Source organism: Drosophila teissieri, chromosome 2L, assembly GCF_016746235.2.
Source record: "Drosophila teissieri strain GT53w chromosome 2L, Prin_Dtei_1.1, whole genome shotgun sequence".
Classification (NCBI taxonomy): domain Eukaryota; kingdom Metazoa; phylum Arthropoda; class Insecta; order Diptera; family Drosophilidae; genus Drosophila; species Drosophila teissieri.
The window spans coordinates 6,650,549-6,666,879 of NC_053029.1; the positions used below are offsets into that span (position 1 = coordinate 6,650,549).

General features: G+C 47.8%; 2 protein-coding genes across 6 annotated transcripts; one reads left to right on the top strand and one right to left on the bottom strand.

Annotated features, from left to right (window-relative positions):
• Positions 1-33: 33 nt before the first annotated feature.
• LOC122620596 (rap guanine nucleotide exchange factor 2-like) lies at positions 34-8,510 on the top strand. Of its 5 annotated transcripts, none has more exons than XM_043798166.1 (8): positions 34-390; positions 1,496-1,619; positions 1,679-1,924; positions 2,024-5,789; positions 5,851-6,000; positions 6,441-6,881; positions 7,080-7,195; positions 7,369-8,510. In XM_043798166.1, the coding sequence occupies exons 2-7, from the start codon at positions 1,590-1,592 to the stop codon at positions 7,145-7,147; spliced, it is 4,701 nt and encodes a 1,566-aa protein (XP_043654101.1). In that variant the 5' UTR covers positions 34-390; positions 1,496-1,589; the 3' UTR covers positions 7,148-7,195; positions 7,369-8,510. The 5 variants fall into 5 exon arrangements, with proteins under 5 accessions (XP_043654101.1, XP_043654092.1, XP_043654109.1 ...); XM_043798157.1 differs by having other exon boundaries at positions 7,366-8,508; XM_043798174.1 differs by lacking the exon at positions 6,441-6,881 and having other exon boundaries at positions 7,366-8,506.
• Positions 8,511-8,959: 449 nt separating this feature from the next.
• LOC122625972 (tyrosine-protein phosphatase non-receptor type 21-like) lies at positions 8,960-14,482 on the bottom strand. The gene is made up of 7 exons (XM_043806053.1): positions 14,135-14,482; positions 11,399-13,355; positions 10,476-11,337; positions 10,173-10,391; positions 9,926-10,102; positions 9,546-9,869; positions 8,960-9,483 (listed from the first exon to the last, which is right to left on the bottom strand). Exons 1-7 carry the CDS (start codon positions 14,217-14,219, stop codon positions 9,355-9,357), a joined length of 3,753 nt encoding a protein of 1,250 aa, XP_043661988.1. The 5' UTR covers positions 14,220-14,482; the 3' UTR covers positions 8,960-9,354.
• Positions 14,483-16,331: the final 1,849 nt, after the last annotated feature.

Below are 16,331 nucleotides of genomic sequence, written 5' to 3' on the forward strand. Positions count from 1 at the left end.
ATATTCATAGACAATCTAGAAAACATGGTATCACTGAGCGGTGTGGTCACACTGTAAGACGCGTCGGACTTTTAGTTTTCAGCTACTTAATTTTTCTAAATTAAACGGTCGCCCTCGAATCAAAAAACCAAATCGTCAAATGAAAGCAAATCGAAAAAGCATCGGAAACACTCGGCCACGCAGCTGAAAGCGAAAAGCGCCCCCAATACTGCATTTCTCCAGCCACTTTTCCTCGTCGGGATGTGTGTGTGTGCGTGTGTGTGAGTGAAAGAAATTCCAACAATGCGCAGCACAATACCAATACACACACACGCTGCCTGAATCTCTTTATGCAGCAGTGTACGCAAAAAGGGCAGCTGGGAAACTGGGAAACTTGCGGCTAAAAAAAAAGTGCGTATAATTAGCAAGTGCAGCGACATAAACACTTCCCCTCCCTTCCCCCCGCAACTGGAGGGCCCTCCTTGCAGCCCGCAAAAACCATTCAACTGCAGCAAACACGCCCATATCTGCTGGCTCTGCGAGTGTGTTAGTGCCCGTGGTGTCTGTGTAGGTGGTGCAAAGTGTGTTTTATTTACTACGCTTTGATTTTGCAATGCTCCTATTATTATTGTTGGGTCTGGCTTATCCGCGCAGCGGATGTCGTCGCCTACAATTTTCGTTTCATTTTTTGTTATTATTTTTCTGTGTCGCTCGCCCCCGTCGCACGCACACATGCACACACATAGCAATCGCTCTCACGTACAGTAGCAGCTTCGGCTCCCACACACATGCACACTGTTAAAAAAAATGAGAGAAAAACAAGACTGCTTCAAAGTCTCTCTTTTTTCGTTATAGAGCGTAAAATTTGAAATGAAAAAAATTCAATTCCATGAGAATTTTCGCCCGCTCTCCGATTGTTTTTGTTTGCCTTAATTTATTGGCAGCATTGTGTTTGTTGTGGCGGAAAATGAAAGTGTGTTAGTGCGGCCAGCAAACAGTCCAATGAAAAAGCTAAAAATTAAAAACAAAAGCAGCAACCTGCGCGAACAGCAAACAAAAAGCCGAATAAGAATTGGCTAACAAACTCTCACAGCAATTTCGTTTGTTGTCGTTTCGAAAACCTTTGTTTTCGAGCGCCGTGTGCATCGCAATCAAAGCTCTGCAGATGCCACTACATCCGCGATTTCTATGAGCCGCCGATTTGGGCCAACCTTTCTTCAAATTGGCCCAAAACGCAATACAAAGGCTAATCTGTCGGCCAATTGTTTTCGGTTAGAAAGACAAACAATGTACACAATGGCAATTAAAAAAGTCGCCACTATTGTTGATTTTATCTATATCTACGATCATAAGGATATTAAGTCTTATTATTTTGAATAAATATAGATATTTTCATATAAATCATATAAAATTAGAGGTTTATGATGTACAGATGCGTACTGAATACATTACTTATAGGATTACTTACACTAATTTCCTCCTGTTGCTTACCATGATCCTTTCTCAACCTTTTCAGTTAAGTATAAAGTCTAATCTCATCACATATCACACCAAGCGAGGCAAGGTTGGCATGCCGTTGTAGGCAGCATCCACAGCAAAAGCTACCCCTCATGGATCCGTATCACCATATCAGACATCATGTGAGTTCGCGCAGATTTCTTTATTGTACCTCAATTAAATTGACCTCTCTCTCTCACAGTATCCACCCACAAGCATAGCAGGCACAGGAGCGGTGGTGGGCAGCTCGACGACAATCAACAGGCCGGAACTGCACCAAAAATGCAACCGGGGTTCGCACTCCAGTGACACTAGTTCGGCGTACAGCGGCAGCGATACAATGGCCTCGAACTATGCCTCGTCGCTGGAGGCCGAGGAGATTGACCTCTCCGGGCTGGTGGAGTCCGTCGTGGACTCTGACGAGGAGGATCTGGCGGAAAGCATGGATGTGAGTGCACAAAACGTTGAATGTATACATTATAAATGAGAGAACATTATCCTAGAGCATATCTGATCATTTATTTGACTTCTTTTCTAATTTACGTAGAGTCTAACCGTGCGCGATGCAGTACGTGACTGTCTGGAGAAGGATCCCGCGGAGCGCAGCGAGGAGGATGTGGAAGTGCTTCTTGAGTTCACGCAAGGCCTAAAAGCTTTCACAAACATTACGCTGGCAGTGCGACGAGCACTATGTTCCGTGATGGTATTCGCCGTGGTGGACAAGGCGGGCACCGTGGTCATGTCAGATGGTGAGGAACTGGACTCATGGTCGGTGCTTATTAACGGAGCGGTGGAGATCGAGCATGCGAACGGCAGCCGCGAAGAGTTGCAGATGGGAGACTCCTTTGGCATTCTTCCCACCATGGACAAGCTCTACCACCGAGGTGTGATGCGAACAAAATGCGACGACTGTCAATTTGTGTGCATCACGCAGACGGACTACTACCGCATTCAGCATCAAGGCGAAGAGAATACCCGGCGACATGAGGACGAGAATGGTTTCGTAGTCATGGTCACAGAACTCCGGTCCATTGGCGGTGCCGGCACTGACTCTGCTGGCAGTGGCGGATCGGCCACAGGAGCTGCAGCTTCGCTAAACATGAAGCGTGGTCACGTAGTTATCCGTGGCACTCCGGAGCGTCTGCTACAGCAGCTGGTCGAAGAGAACTCAATGACCGACCCCACATACGTGGAGGACTTTTTGCTCACACACCGCATCTTTATTCAAAACCCACAAGAGGTGACCAGCAAGCTGCTGCACTGGTTTGACTTGGAGCAGGTGGATGCGCACAAGACGCAGGAACTGCGAGATCGCGTTACTCGCGTCGTGCTTCTCTGGGTAAACAACCACTTCACCGATTTCGAGGCGGACTATGAGATGATGGAGTTTCTAGAGGTCTTTGAGGCACTGTTAGAGCGAAAAAAGTTGCTCAGCCAGCTGCGCCTGTTGCACATAGCCTGTGCCGCTAAAGCCCGGATGCGCAGCTGTACCCTCACTCGATCTTCACGTGACGAGCCGCTTAACTTCCGCATCGTGGGCGGCTACGAGCTTCGGGGCGTCGCCATAGCCACCGGAAACGCAGCAGTGGGCATATACATTTCGCACGTCGAGTCGGGATCAAAGGCCCAGGATGTGGGCCTAAAGCGCGGCGATCAGATTCACGAAGTAAATGGACAGTCGCTGGACCATGTGACGAGCAAGCGAGCCCACGAGATTCTCACGGGAACCACCCATTTGAGCATCAGCGTTAAGAGCAACTTGCTTGGCTTCAAGGAGATTATGCAGGCACTTGAGCATGGCGGTGGAACCGCTGGATCCGGAAGCATTTCCGCGGGCAGCGGCAGTTTCAAGACCGTGCGAAGCCCAAGACGGATTTGCGCCAATGATATTGCTAAGTTGCACGGTCGCTCGGATAGCACCACCGACGAATTGTCCGGCGTCAGTGGCTCAAATCGGGCGCACATGGTGCGCCTCAGTTCCGTCGATATGCTACTTGACCAGCCGGACTGCGCTCCACCGCAAACGCCGCCAGTGAGTGGGAGCGGTAACATGGCCTCCAATTTTATGCAGCAACTCCTGCAAAGCGTCAATAATAGCTCGGCCAAGAAGTCCGGCGCCAATTCGGATCAGCAGGATACGAAGGGCGGTTTTATGACTCTGGCGCCAAAGCGACGGCTGCAGAAAGCGTTGGCGAAGATGAATTTGCTCAAGCAAAATCACGGAAGCAGCCTTAACGACTCCTCGGATACGCTGCTGAACGATCCCAAGTCAAAACTTTCTGCGGTCAGCTCGTGCAGCAGTTCCACTCACTCGTCTATCAACGGCTGCACGGTCAGTGGAAGTGGCCGGCTCTACCAATCGCAATCGAATCCGGATTTAACCAGCCTCAACTATGATGGGGGCAGCGATGCGGGTGGAAACGGTGGAGGAAGATTGCAAGTGAACTACCTAAATGCCCACATTCACCGGCCATCAGCGGCCAGTACTTTGACGACAAACTCGACGCAATCGCACCTTTTGCCCGACTACCCTGATCACGTGCTTAAAGTGTACAAGGCAGACCAGACATGCAAATATGTGCTCATCTACAAGGAGACGACGGCGCACGAGGTCGTTATGCTGACACTGCAGGAGTTCGGAATTCACGACCCTAGCTCGAATTTCTCGCTATGCGAAGTGAGTGTGGGCGACGGGGGTATGGTAAAGCAGCGCCGGTTGCCCGACCAGCTGCAGAACCTGGCCGAACGGATAAGCTTTGCGGCGCGTTACTACCTCAAGTTGAACGATAGCACCGAACCGCTGGTTCCAGACGAACTGGCCTTGGAGCTGGTACGTGAGTCGAACGTGCACTTCCTGCACCTGAATGCATACGAGCTGGCCATTCAGCTTACTCTACAGGACTTTGCCAACTTCCGTCAGATTGAGTCCACCGAATACGTGGACGAACTGTTCGAGTTACGCTCACGCTACGGAGTGCCTATGCTGAGCAAGTTTGCTGAGCTGGTCAATCGCGAAATGTTTTGGGTTGTGAGTGAGATTTGTGCCGAACACAACATTGTTCGCCGCATGAAGATAGTCAAACAGTTCATCAAGATAGCGCGCCACTGCAAGGAGTGCCGCAACTTTAACTCCATGTTTGCAATCGTCTCCGGGCTTGGACACGGCGCTGTGTCGCGTCTGCGTCAAACGTGGGAGAAGCTGCCCTCCAAGTACCAGAGGTTGTTCAACGACCTGCAGGACCTAATGGATCCCTCGCGCAACATGAGCAAGTATCGGCAACTAGTGTCCGCCGAACTGCTGGCTCAGCACCCCATCATCCCGTTCTATCCGATCGTCAAGAAGGATCTCACCTTTATTCACCTGGGCAATGATACGAGAGTGGACGGCCTAATCAACTTTGAAAAGCTGCGTATGCTGGCCAAGGAGGTGCGCCTGCTCACGCACATGTGCAGTTCACCATACGATCTGCTGTCGATCCTTGAGCTCAAGGGACAGTCTCCCTCCAACGCTCTCTTCTCGCTCAATCAGATGTCTGCGTCCCAGAGCAACGCTGCCGCTGGCACCGTTATCGCCGCCAATGCCGGCCAGGCAACTATCAAGCGGCGCAAGAAGTCGACGGCGGCGCCCAATCCCAAGAAGATGTTTGAGGAGGCGCAGATGGTCCGTCGGGTGAAAGCATATCTCAACAGCCTCAAAATACTCAGTGACGAGGACCTCTTGCACAAGTTTTCGCTGGAATGTGAGCCGGCGCACGGATCCACATACTCGGGCAGCATCTCGCACGGCAATACCTCACACCGAAGCGGTGGTGGGGGCAGCATCAGTGGCGGTGGCGGTGGCAGTTCCGGCGGAGGCGGCGGGGGCAGTTCCAGCCTCAATGCCGGCGACCAATTGAGCATCTATTCGCATACCAGTTCCAGCTCGGCACCGAACTCCTCACTCTCGCTGCGCAAGCGGCATCCAAGTTCACCTACCCTTTCGACCACCAGCTCCACGAGTTCCACCAGCGATCATCAAAGAAGACAGATGCATAACAACGGACCAAAGTTCGGCACAGCCTCGCCGCAGGCAGTCAAGAAGATGCTATCGCTGTCAGAGTCCTCCAAGATTCGGCCGCACCAGCCATTTGTGCCGCGTCACGGATCCACAATGGCCGGGGTGATTCCCCCCCTACATCACATGCATGCAGCCCATGGTTTCAGCACACCGTCGCCTGGAGGAGTGGTCACCTCACCGGCAACCAATGCAGTGGCCAATGCCCAGTGTACGCCGAGCCCTAGTCCCTGCTCCCACCGACGGTTGGCTTCTGGAGGTAAAGGGATTATACTTTTATGGCTCATTTTATATCACTAACTGAATCTGTTTCATTGCAGGCAACATTATGCCCTCTCGCGCAATCCACGAGCGGTCGCACTCGGACACTCCAGCTCCGCCGCCGCCTCTACCCTCGGTCGATCTCTCCCTTGAGAGCAGTAGTGTAACTACGTTTCGCGATTTACCATTGCGCAAATCCGTGACTTCCGGTAAGTGCCGTGTTTTAAGATCGTAGTTGTAATTCGACTAAAAATATGTCGTTAGCTGCTACTAAAACCCGATGCTAAGTATGCTCTGTAGTGCGTCTTTTATTATTGGAAGGCTTTAGAAAGAACATCAAGATGAAATGCACAGTCTACATGAGCATACTTAACAATCGGATCCCGATAAATAATTTGTAGTCGCCAGTTATTTATACCTTGTTAGTTGCGCTTTAGACTCTGGTCCCTGCTTGCATTTGAAAAGTATAGTTTTTGGTGGTTGGGTTGGAATTGGTTGGTTGTCGGCTACACAAACGCAAACATATAACACGCAAACACAACACGCACACTTGCACCACGTGGTACCATGAAATGAATCCCGTATGGAGGTCACCATTTCACGGCCGCCATCTGAGACATATTCTTTACCCTCATTTCACACCCAACAGGTTCCATATCGTCCTGTGACAGCGGCTACGTGCATCAGCAGCAGCAGCATTACCATATGCAGTACCAGCAACAACAGAGCAGCTCGCAACACGAGCCATCCCCGCCGGTCTATACCGCAGCCGACTGCCGGTTGCTCCAGCAGATATCGAACAACGCGGTGACCCGCAACTTGAACAGTCCCTGTCAAAGCACAAACACACCACCCAGCACACCTACACCTCCACCGATCCAGCCCACAGCAACCATTCAGCTTTCTGCACCGCCGACGGCAGCAGCATACATGCACGTACGCAGCCAGCATCAGCAGCTCCAGCAGCAACAACAGCAATCTTTGGCCATGCCACCACCGCCGCCACCACCCTACAATGTGCCCCCCCTGGGTAGTCTCTACAGCCACCACCAGGGCACTGCTGGCAGCAGGCACCTGAACCACATGCATGGTAAGACGACCGCAAGAGAGATGGTGCGACCGTTTCCAGATCGCCGTCCAGCGACAAAACAAATGCAAAGCGGGAGTTGAGTCGGGTCTTTCTGAAATAGGCGTTACCGGGTTGTTCGACTTGTTTTTCTTGCTTGATCTACGTTTTTGTAAGCCCACCATTTATCCCACCCTAATTATACCAATTTCTCCTTCACAGGTGGCCCGCCAAATTTTATGGATAGCACCAAGTGTACCATATGTCCCATGCCACCCATGAATCAATAATGAATCAAATTGTGCTGTTTTAACTGATATATGTTTATTAAATTAGTTGTAAGTATGTCGGTTTCATGTTATCCCTTCAGAACCATAAGCTCACCAGATAAGAAATAACTTTTACAATTTCTAAGAAAAAGTTATATTAATTCTGAGTACGTATGATTCTGAAGCGTTTATAATGCTTATCTTTTCGGGTCCCTAACAATTTGCTTTTCCAATTTCAGCAGATAGAGTTGCCAAAATTTGTTAATGGTTGTGGTTCCAATTTCGCCAGCAATCAAAAACGACAAATCCAATCACCTTTACACCTTCACCGGAGCAGCAAAAACATAACTAGAATCCATTTGTATTGCGTATCTAGATTTAGTAACTGAGAATTTAATTTTAGTTAGGGCCTACCATTTATTATTTAATTTAGCTAAATTCTTTGTACACATTTTCTACCCATCATTCACCGCCAGCGTAGAAGTTGCCTTTTCTCTTAAAAGAAAACGTCTGCAGGCAGACCTCCACAGCAGACCCAACTAAAACTCTTTTGAAGACTTTTCGTCGGCATTTACAAGTGTAAGAACAGAACAAAATAATTTTAAAGCCCAGCACAACAACGAGACGATCAATTGATATAGAAACGCAAACGGAATGAACTCAAAGCTACCATTAATTCCATTAATGTATACTTCTTTAATACTTATGTACAAGCTAATTTTATTACAAACATACTCCTTTATACGCTATATATACATTATGAAAAACCTTCGCTCCAATTCCAAATATTTAGTTATTAAGCCCAAAAGAGAGATAGACAAAACATTTTTTCGAATATATTTTTTGACCATTCGTTCCCAAGAATTCAAAGGAAGAGTGGCAGACAAATGCAATATTTGTGTATAGAATTATACAACTCCTAGCAATACCTAGACTAGCCCACAAGAAAAAGTAAATCATCAAAGTACAACTTCCTCGAAAGACAGAAATAAGTTATGAAAGACAAACCTGAGACATATAAAAACCATATATAATCATTTTTGATCGTATTTTTCTCACACGTAAGGAACTCCAATATAAATATAAATATTTGTGTGTGCATGAATGCCTGTTATATACATAGATATATACAATATATATATACAACCTACATATACAAGCTATATACAAGAAATCTCTATATATACACAAACCATGAGTGGAGGAGATCCGTTTCTCGCTTCATTTTCAAAGAGAAAATCAAATTATGTTTTGCTGAATTCAAGAAAACAAAAAGAAATCAAATCAAACGATATGGATATGCTAAATATGTATACATTGTGCTCTTTGTAATTTTAAGTTAGACTAAATACCAAATTTGCTTTTTAAGGCTTAAGTAAAAAATATTAGATCGAAGCCTAAATTGTACTTTGTATAAATAAAAAATCGCGTATTTTTCTTAATGATTTTCTGTATTTATATTTCTATATGTTGTGCAGCTTAATGCTTTGACTTTTTTTCAATGTCATGTTGAGCGTTGATTTTTGCAACTTGTCTGCAAAGGTGCACAAAAATAAATTTATTTAAAAATTAATATAACCTTTAAAAAGTGAATTTTTAATTAAATCTTTGATTATCGAAGATTCTGGGGTCGCCTTAAAAAACAAATGGCCTTTATTGACAATTATTATATTGTATTAACTATGTTTCGGACCATCAAACCAAATTAACAAAAATAAAATAAATTTTTGTTTAGACCTTTTCTTTGGAAAATGGCGCTGAGTCCTGCGAATTTATAATTTTGTATAGAAAAAACACTGGTATAAGATTTAAATGTGTTTATTGCTTTTTATCAATTCGTTAATTTTTTATTTCGAAATTTATTAAAATACACATGTATAAATAGTTCGACTTTAAACCAAAGCCCAGTTTTCGTGGCTGTGGTTAGTTAACTGGCATTTTTACTGGCTTGCCAAAACAACTACCTATTCGCTATTTTTATATATATGTATAAAGTGGCCATCGTAGGATTGTTCAGTTTTTATAACAAGTCTAGAGCTTAATAACTAGTTGGTATTAAAATTTAACGATTAAAGGGCCAACAGCTGCCAGTAGAAGTATAAAATTGTTGAACGGAGTTGTATAGATTTTTAAAAACGAGAACTAAAGAAAATTTGTTCGACTTTAAGAATATTAGCTTAAACAAAGAAAAAATACTTCTTGCCAAGTTTCCCATTTTCTTTAAAACCTTAGATCAGCCTCGTGCGCTTCAAATAGGTAATCAGCAGATTGTAAATGAACTTATATTGCGCCAGGGATGGTATAATACTGTCCCGCTGATGCCTCAGCTGCCCAATAACACGAGGTATATCTAGGTCCTGCGAACGTAAGAAGAGAATGTTTAATGAAAGTGAACGATTGAATCTTATTCTCCACTCACCTCGTTGTGGTCCAAGGTGTAAAGCAAAAGATCGGCAGTCAGTGTCACTCCGGAACGACCGCCTCCCTCCAGGCAGTGAAGAAGAACCGGTGGGTTTGTGTTGTGACCCGGAGGAACTTCTTGCGTGGATGCCAGTCTCACGGAATTCAGCTCCTCGAGGAAATCGAGGAAGTGATTCACATCGCGTGGACAATTCTGCTCAGCCCAGTCAGCGTACTGCAGATACCAAACGGAACGGTATCGACGCGATGGTACGTGGTAAAGGCGCAGCTTGATGGTGGTGCATCGATCGGTGGTTTGTGAGAATTCCTGATACACTTGGAACTAGAAAAAAAAGAATGTCAGACAGGTGCGACTAATAGCTTATGCGGTTCACTAACCTGACCAAACTCGAGACGCTGATGACTGCTCCGAGGAATATAACTCATATCCTCGGTTAGCTGGACCACCAAATACACATCAGCCTCCCACACGCACTGCCAGAAGATGCGCATGGTTAGCGGCTCCTGTGGCGACTGGGCCACAATGTAAAACCGCTGCTTTGTGCCCACAGTGGCCTGTGAAATACGTTTCAAAAATAAAGTTAGTACAAATTTGTGTTTCCGCGCGAGTGACCAATAAACGTACAGATATGGAGGAAGCATTTACGTAACCATGCCGGTTATCCATCGATGGGGTCAGTCGCACTCTATTGTCGTCATAGGGTAAAAAGTTTGGGTCGTGGTTCTTTGGCTCGTTCTCTTCCAGCAGGGCGCACTCGTATAGGGCATGCTCCCGTCGCTTCGGTATGCGTTCAAACTCCATGAATAGCTGCGAGTCACTTAGCTTTTGATCTAGTATTTGGCACTGGAATTTGACAAGCGCGTTAATCAAAAAAGATTCCAAACAAAATCAATCTATTAAGCTTTCAATTTACTAACTACTACCTACCAGTTTGTCCTTGGAATATCGACCGGAAATGGGCTGCGGTTTGTTGACGCCCGTAGACCAACGATTTGGCAGGTTGAGATCGTCTTGAGCTAGCTTCAGCTTTGCCGCCAGCTTAGAGTGCTGACCTGCCGTTGTGGCCTTTTCCCTGCCCAGCGTGGCGGATTTCTGTTTGTCGGGTGTTTTGCTACGTGACAAAAAGTTCCAGCGCTTCTTGCGTTTTAAGTCTTTGCTGGCCGCCGATGAGGACGTGGTGTCCAGCGTTGAGTTGAACATGGAGGAGGTGGAAGCAGATGTGTTGGCAGAAAGGTTCATGGCACTGAACTGCTGTTGCAGTGTGTCTCCGGCCGGCGTGATCATGTCGACCGTCGTCGACTTGTTTAGGCTGGCTGTAGAGCGATGTTGTCGTGGCGGAGGTGAAGCTCCCATATCAGGCGCTGCACTGGCGGCTCTGTTGGTCCGCTTCGGAGCCTGCGGTTCCAGGAACAGTAGCTCCGTGCTGGCTGCTCGGTCTGCGCCGTACTTCTTAATATTCCCATCGTCTGGCGGGGAATTCACCGTTACAGTAACCACGTTATTGGCATTTCGAGCAGCTGGAACAGGAACAACGCCGGGGGCGGACTGTATGGAGGAAGCTCTTTGACGCATAGCCTCAGTATTGGCGGCGCCACTGCTGCCACCGGAGGCTCTCTGTGGCAGCGGTACGTTCTCGTATATTGGCTCGATGGACCCGTTCACCAAGCTCCTCTGTAGAGGCGCTGGCGTCGCCGATTTATGGGACGAAGCAACCACCGGCGGTGGAAGCGGACTGCTGGCTGGCGGGGGTACAGAACTACGATAGCCACTCGGCGGCAGGGTGGGTGAACTGGAAGATCGTATCGAATAGTATTTTTATATTGTTTGTTTTACGATTTCATTTCACTTACCTTTGCGATACCACGGAGCCAGCAGCTGCAGCTGCTGCCTGACTCATCGCTGACTGACGCAGCTGGGACATAATGGACGGCTGCTCCTCAATCATGTTGAGGTTCTCGAAGGTGCCGTGCGGGGGCAGGTAGGGCTGTGAGTGCCCCATGTGGCTCACGTACTGGTACTGGTGCAGCATGGTGGCTCCGGAGGATGTGGGAATGTTGCCGGCATGTCCGCCAGCGGGCAGAGCAACGTACTGACCGCCATTGAAGAGGCTGCGGTTAGAGACTAGATCCGGCGAGGAGCCGCTTACGTAGTTGCGAAAACCCTGAAGGGAACGGGGAGTGGCCACGGCCAGATCGGGCGTGGAGGAGGAACTCAGCCGATTGACATACGGCGGCGGGGCCTTGTGACGCATCATGTGCATGCGTTGCGAGAGCTCCAGGTACGCCTGGGCTGCGCTCATGGGCTGTGGATGTGACTGCGGTTGATGTTGCGCCTGGTACAGATTGATGTGGTGGTGTAGGGCAGCGGCCGGCTGGGCCACGTCCGGATAACGATGCGCTGTCATATGACCATACAGCAAGTTCTCGTTGTGCATGCCTGGATTGTGGACATCCGGCTGGGAGCCCGCATAGTAGGCATTGCCGGGCGCGGCCATTGCCAGTGCCACGTTGTGAAATTCCGCCGATGGTGTGCGGTACTTTAGTTGGACCGCCGTCTCATAGTCCGGTGCTGGGCGGTATGTGGGCAGCATGGCTTTGAGGCGCTCTCGCTCCTCATTATTATTGTTGTTGTTGCTGCTCCCGTGGTGCAGCATGCCACTGCTACTGTGCAGGTTGTTGTTGCTCAGATCCAGACAGGAGGTGCTTTGTCCCAGCATCTGGTTCGCGCTGGCAGCTAGCGAAATGTTGGAGGAAATCATTTGCTGCTGCTGAATGTGTTGCTGCTGCTGGATATGTTGCTGCTGCTGCTGATGTTGTTGCAGTTGTTCGGCGGCCGCCGCTTCATTATAGTCGTAGTCCACATAACCCACGCTATCGCCGCCCAACGGACCACTCTCCGCATCCGCACCACTTCCCAGGCTGGACGGCGTGGCGGTGTCAATGTAGCGCTTGAAAAACTTGTGCTGGCTGATGGTGAGCTTCCAGAAGTAACGTGCCGTGTCCGCCTCGCCGAATATGAAGCTGCCCACGATGCTTCCGCCGCCGTCCAGCTTGTTCTGCTCGATCTTGATCGTTCGCTTGTCGATGGTCAACGTGTGGAAGTCCTTCCATGGAAAATACTGCCGCCCGTTGTCCGCGTTCACCACCATCCCGTTGATGGCCAGGCCCAGCAGCAAATCGTTGCCGAGCGTGTCCTTGGCGGCGAAGCGTTCCTCCCCATAGCCCTCCAGCTGCTGGCAGCACTGTATGTACATCTCCTCCGCCTGGCTCTGACTCAGATGCGCAATGCCCGGCTGCTGCTGCAGGACCTCCACGATCAGTCCCTCCAGCATGCTGTCATCGTTGGCCAGGCCCTGCATGTTGCGCGGCAGGACTAGTGACTTCTTTAGGTAGTCCTTGCTCTGTTTGTCGCCCTGGTAGCTGTCGTACTCCGCCTGGCGGCAGTAGAGTGCCAGCAGTATGGCCGTGCGGATGTCACAGGCGATGCGGCCCTCGTAGATGTCGCTCTTCAGCTGCAGGAAGTAGTAGAAGCGGGTGGCTTCGTCGCTCAAGTGGCGCACACCAGTGGTCACATAGTGACGCACACGCAAGTAGATCTTCGGCCCCGCCGCATACTTCTCCAGCTGCCGGCTAAGCGAGCGCTCCAGGTCGATCCATTTGAACTCGTCCTCCTTGTCCTTGCCCTTGACCATGTAGCGCAGGCCAAAGAACTCCGGCTGCTGGATCAGCAGGCGCTGGCAAACGTTGTCCAGGCACTCCTGCCCCTTGCTCTCCGAGCTGATCGTGCAGTCCACCGTGCTGGAGGTGTCTGCAATAGAGGTAACAGTGAAAACGTGCTCCAAACATCGGCCCAAGCCGCTCCAAGCACTTTGAATTCGCCCCACAACAACAACTTGGCCCTGCCCGTCGCACGCGCAAATATGCAAATATGCAAATAAAGTTTATAATCTCTTTCGAGACCTTATACGTTTAATGGACGGAAATTGTTGCGGCGCCACTCAAATAGCTTCTTTCATCTGTCGTGTTTCCTAACTATTTAAACGTAGGCCTAAATGTCTAATAAGTTTCTGATGGTTGGAGAAATTTGGAAGGTTTTAATTGAGTCAAGGTCTTTAGTTCAACTAGGTGTATAATAACTACAAAAACTGTTTGTAGTTCAACACAAAAACGAGAGTAAGAAGTTATTGTCAAGTTTTCAAAATATAGGTAACTCTAAGTTAGGAACATTTTAAAGGTAGTCTGTTAGTTTCCGATTTTAACGGTCGCTGTTATGTGTCCTGGGCGCCTCTGTTAACTGGCATCTGTTGCAGGGCAACAGCAAAGCAACAAGTTTAAGGCATTTTTGTGGTCTGTGCCTTGGAAGGCGAATTCCAGCTAAACTGGAAGTGGGCGCCATGTAACGAACTTTTGTGCACATTCTCAATTAAATAATCCCAATTCAATAGCAGACGGCAGCTGTTAAGTTGTGGCTTTGTCAACGATTGCTTTTTGTTTCTATTGTCTCGTCTCGACTGTTGCTATTGCTGTTGTCGTTGTTGTAGTTGTAGTGGTGGGCGTAGCGCCTCTAGGAATGTGGGGCTTACTCACCCAGCAGGTGATGCACTGATATAACAAACAAACTCTTGGACGTAACATTGTACTGGCGACACTTTTTCAAGAACTTTAATGGCATTTTTCGACTATCTTGCTCCACCGGGGCTCCGCTGGGCTCACAAAACTGGCTAAAACGGCAGCACCATCGACACCACTGCTTTTTTTGTGGGAGTAATTTGCTCAATTAGAATTAGCCGATTTGAATTAGCAGCTTAGACTCGCGAGCCACAGCACAACGCGTAGTAGTTAAATAAAGCTAAAAGAAAGTAATTAGGCAGTTCTCGGCAATAAATAAAGGAATTCACAAGAAATAAAACGAAGAGCCCGAAGTGCTGATATCGATACGCAGGTGCTGACTGAGTACCTTGGTGTCTTGCATCGAATGGATCGATAGGCGGCATCGACTATCGGTATGGCTTTGTACAGCGGACTCCAAGAAAATAGTTTTAATTCCCCAAAACACTTAAATTCGTGCTTTAAATTTTTTTAATAGCGTTTGTTATAATTATGTTATAAATATAATTAAATTAGTCCTTTAATAAACAAATGTTTCTTTAAATTACAAGAAAAACAATGATAAATTTAATATTGGTATGCAATGCAAAGGAATAACGGTTTCTGGCGATTAGTAAAAAAAAGCGAGCTTAACAGAGCAACTGCCCGCATAGGTGGCGTGTTGGCAGAGCCCTGTTATCCGCTCCAAGTCCAGTGCTGGAAAGCGCGCGCCACTGGGAAATCCACACCGCGATTCAGCGACGGTCCCTCTGGAATTCAGTAATTTAGTACTGCTGCTGCCGTGGTAGTCGTGACTTCCCCTTTGCACTTTCCGCCCTCCTTCAGCGTTTTATCGAATAAAGCGAATTAAAATTAAGATCGTGGCTTCGCCCCGCTGCGTAACTGAATAAAGCGAATTTAAATCAAGGGCTTTGACGTCTACCAAGCGGCTGAGAGGGGCTGCAACAGGAAGCGCACCAGAGACGGGGCACAAATCCACATCCACCGATCGCCTATCTATCTACAGAGGATTAGGAGCAGCGCAGTCGGAGATTGCGATCGGTGAGTTTCGAGAAGGAGCACTTGTGTGCGACTGCCGAATTACAAGGCCACGCACAGTCGAAATCTAATAAGCAAAACCCGATTATCAAAATCTAAAACCAGCACATAATTAATTGCTGCTTAGATATTTTGAGCGCTGCATTGGCGGTCAAGGTTGCAGCGACGAGGACAGATGATGGAGCAACCGCACGCTCTCTCGCTCACTCACACACACACGCATGTGCGCCTGCGAGCGAGTTTAAAGTTCAGTACCTGTTGCTGCGCTCGCTCTGTCTCCCTCTCGCGCAGCCTCGCCGTCGCCCGTGCGATAGTGCGCTCTCGCTCACTCGGGCCGCGCAGCGTGTAATTTAATTTAATTCACTTCAGTTATTAATTTGCGCTACTTGCACGCTGCTGAATCGCAGTCTACCACGTCTCAAGCCGAGTCGTAGGCCGAATTGCATAACCAAAAACGCGACTCGGGTCGCCAATCGCCCATCACAAGTCAGTTTTCTGCTCGTCGCTCATCGCTGAGAACAGCTGTCGACTGTCTGCTTCCCGTACAGTGAACACTCGAAAGGAGCGACACAGCTGTGTTCTTGATTTATTTCAGAACTCGATAACTTAACATTTTAAAAAGATATTTACTGTACAGATTTTCCAATTGGAGTCGGCGTTGCCTTTAGTTTCCAAGTTATTAAAAACAACTTGTAAAAAGGTCACCCGATTTATTGTTTTGTGTTGATTATACACACACAGTTTCATGTCGAACTCAACGAAATCATAGTATCCAAATTTACAACAACGTCGCTCTCTGAGAAACAAAATTGAAAGTGGCCAACTTCGGAAAGCCGAAGTGGGCATACTCTTGCTGCACTGTCTAACTGAACTCTGTAAAGGGGTTCCATTTTGATAAAACTAAGAACGTAGTTAAAAAGACTGCAAGTCTAGGTATGTACATATAGACAACTTAATAAAAAAAAACCAGGAAGATAATTCCAACTCGAGTCAGATTAATATCACTGAAATTCAAGGGCAAAGACCACTTAAATACACAAAGTATTATGGGGTTACCTACGCACCTATTAACACTAGACCCTTAGATCTTCCACACAAAGAACCATTAAAAGAGTAGGGTCAGGATTGGGGTTACATT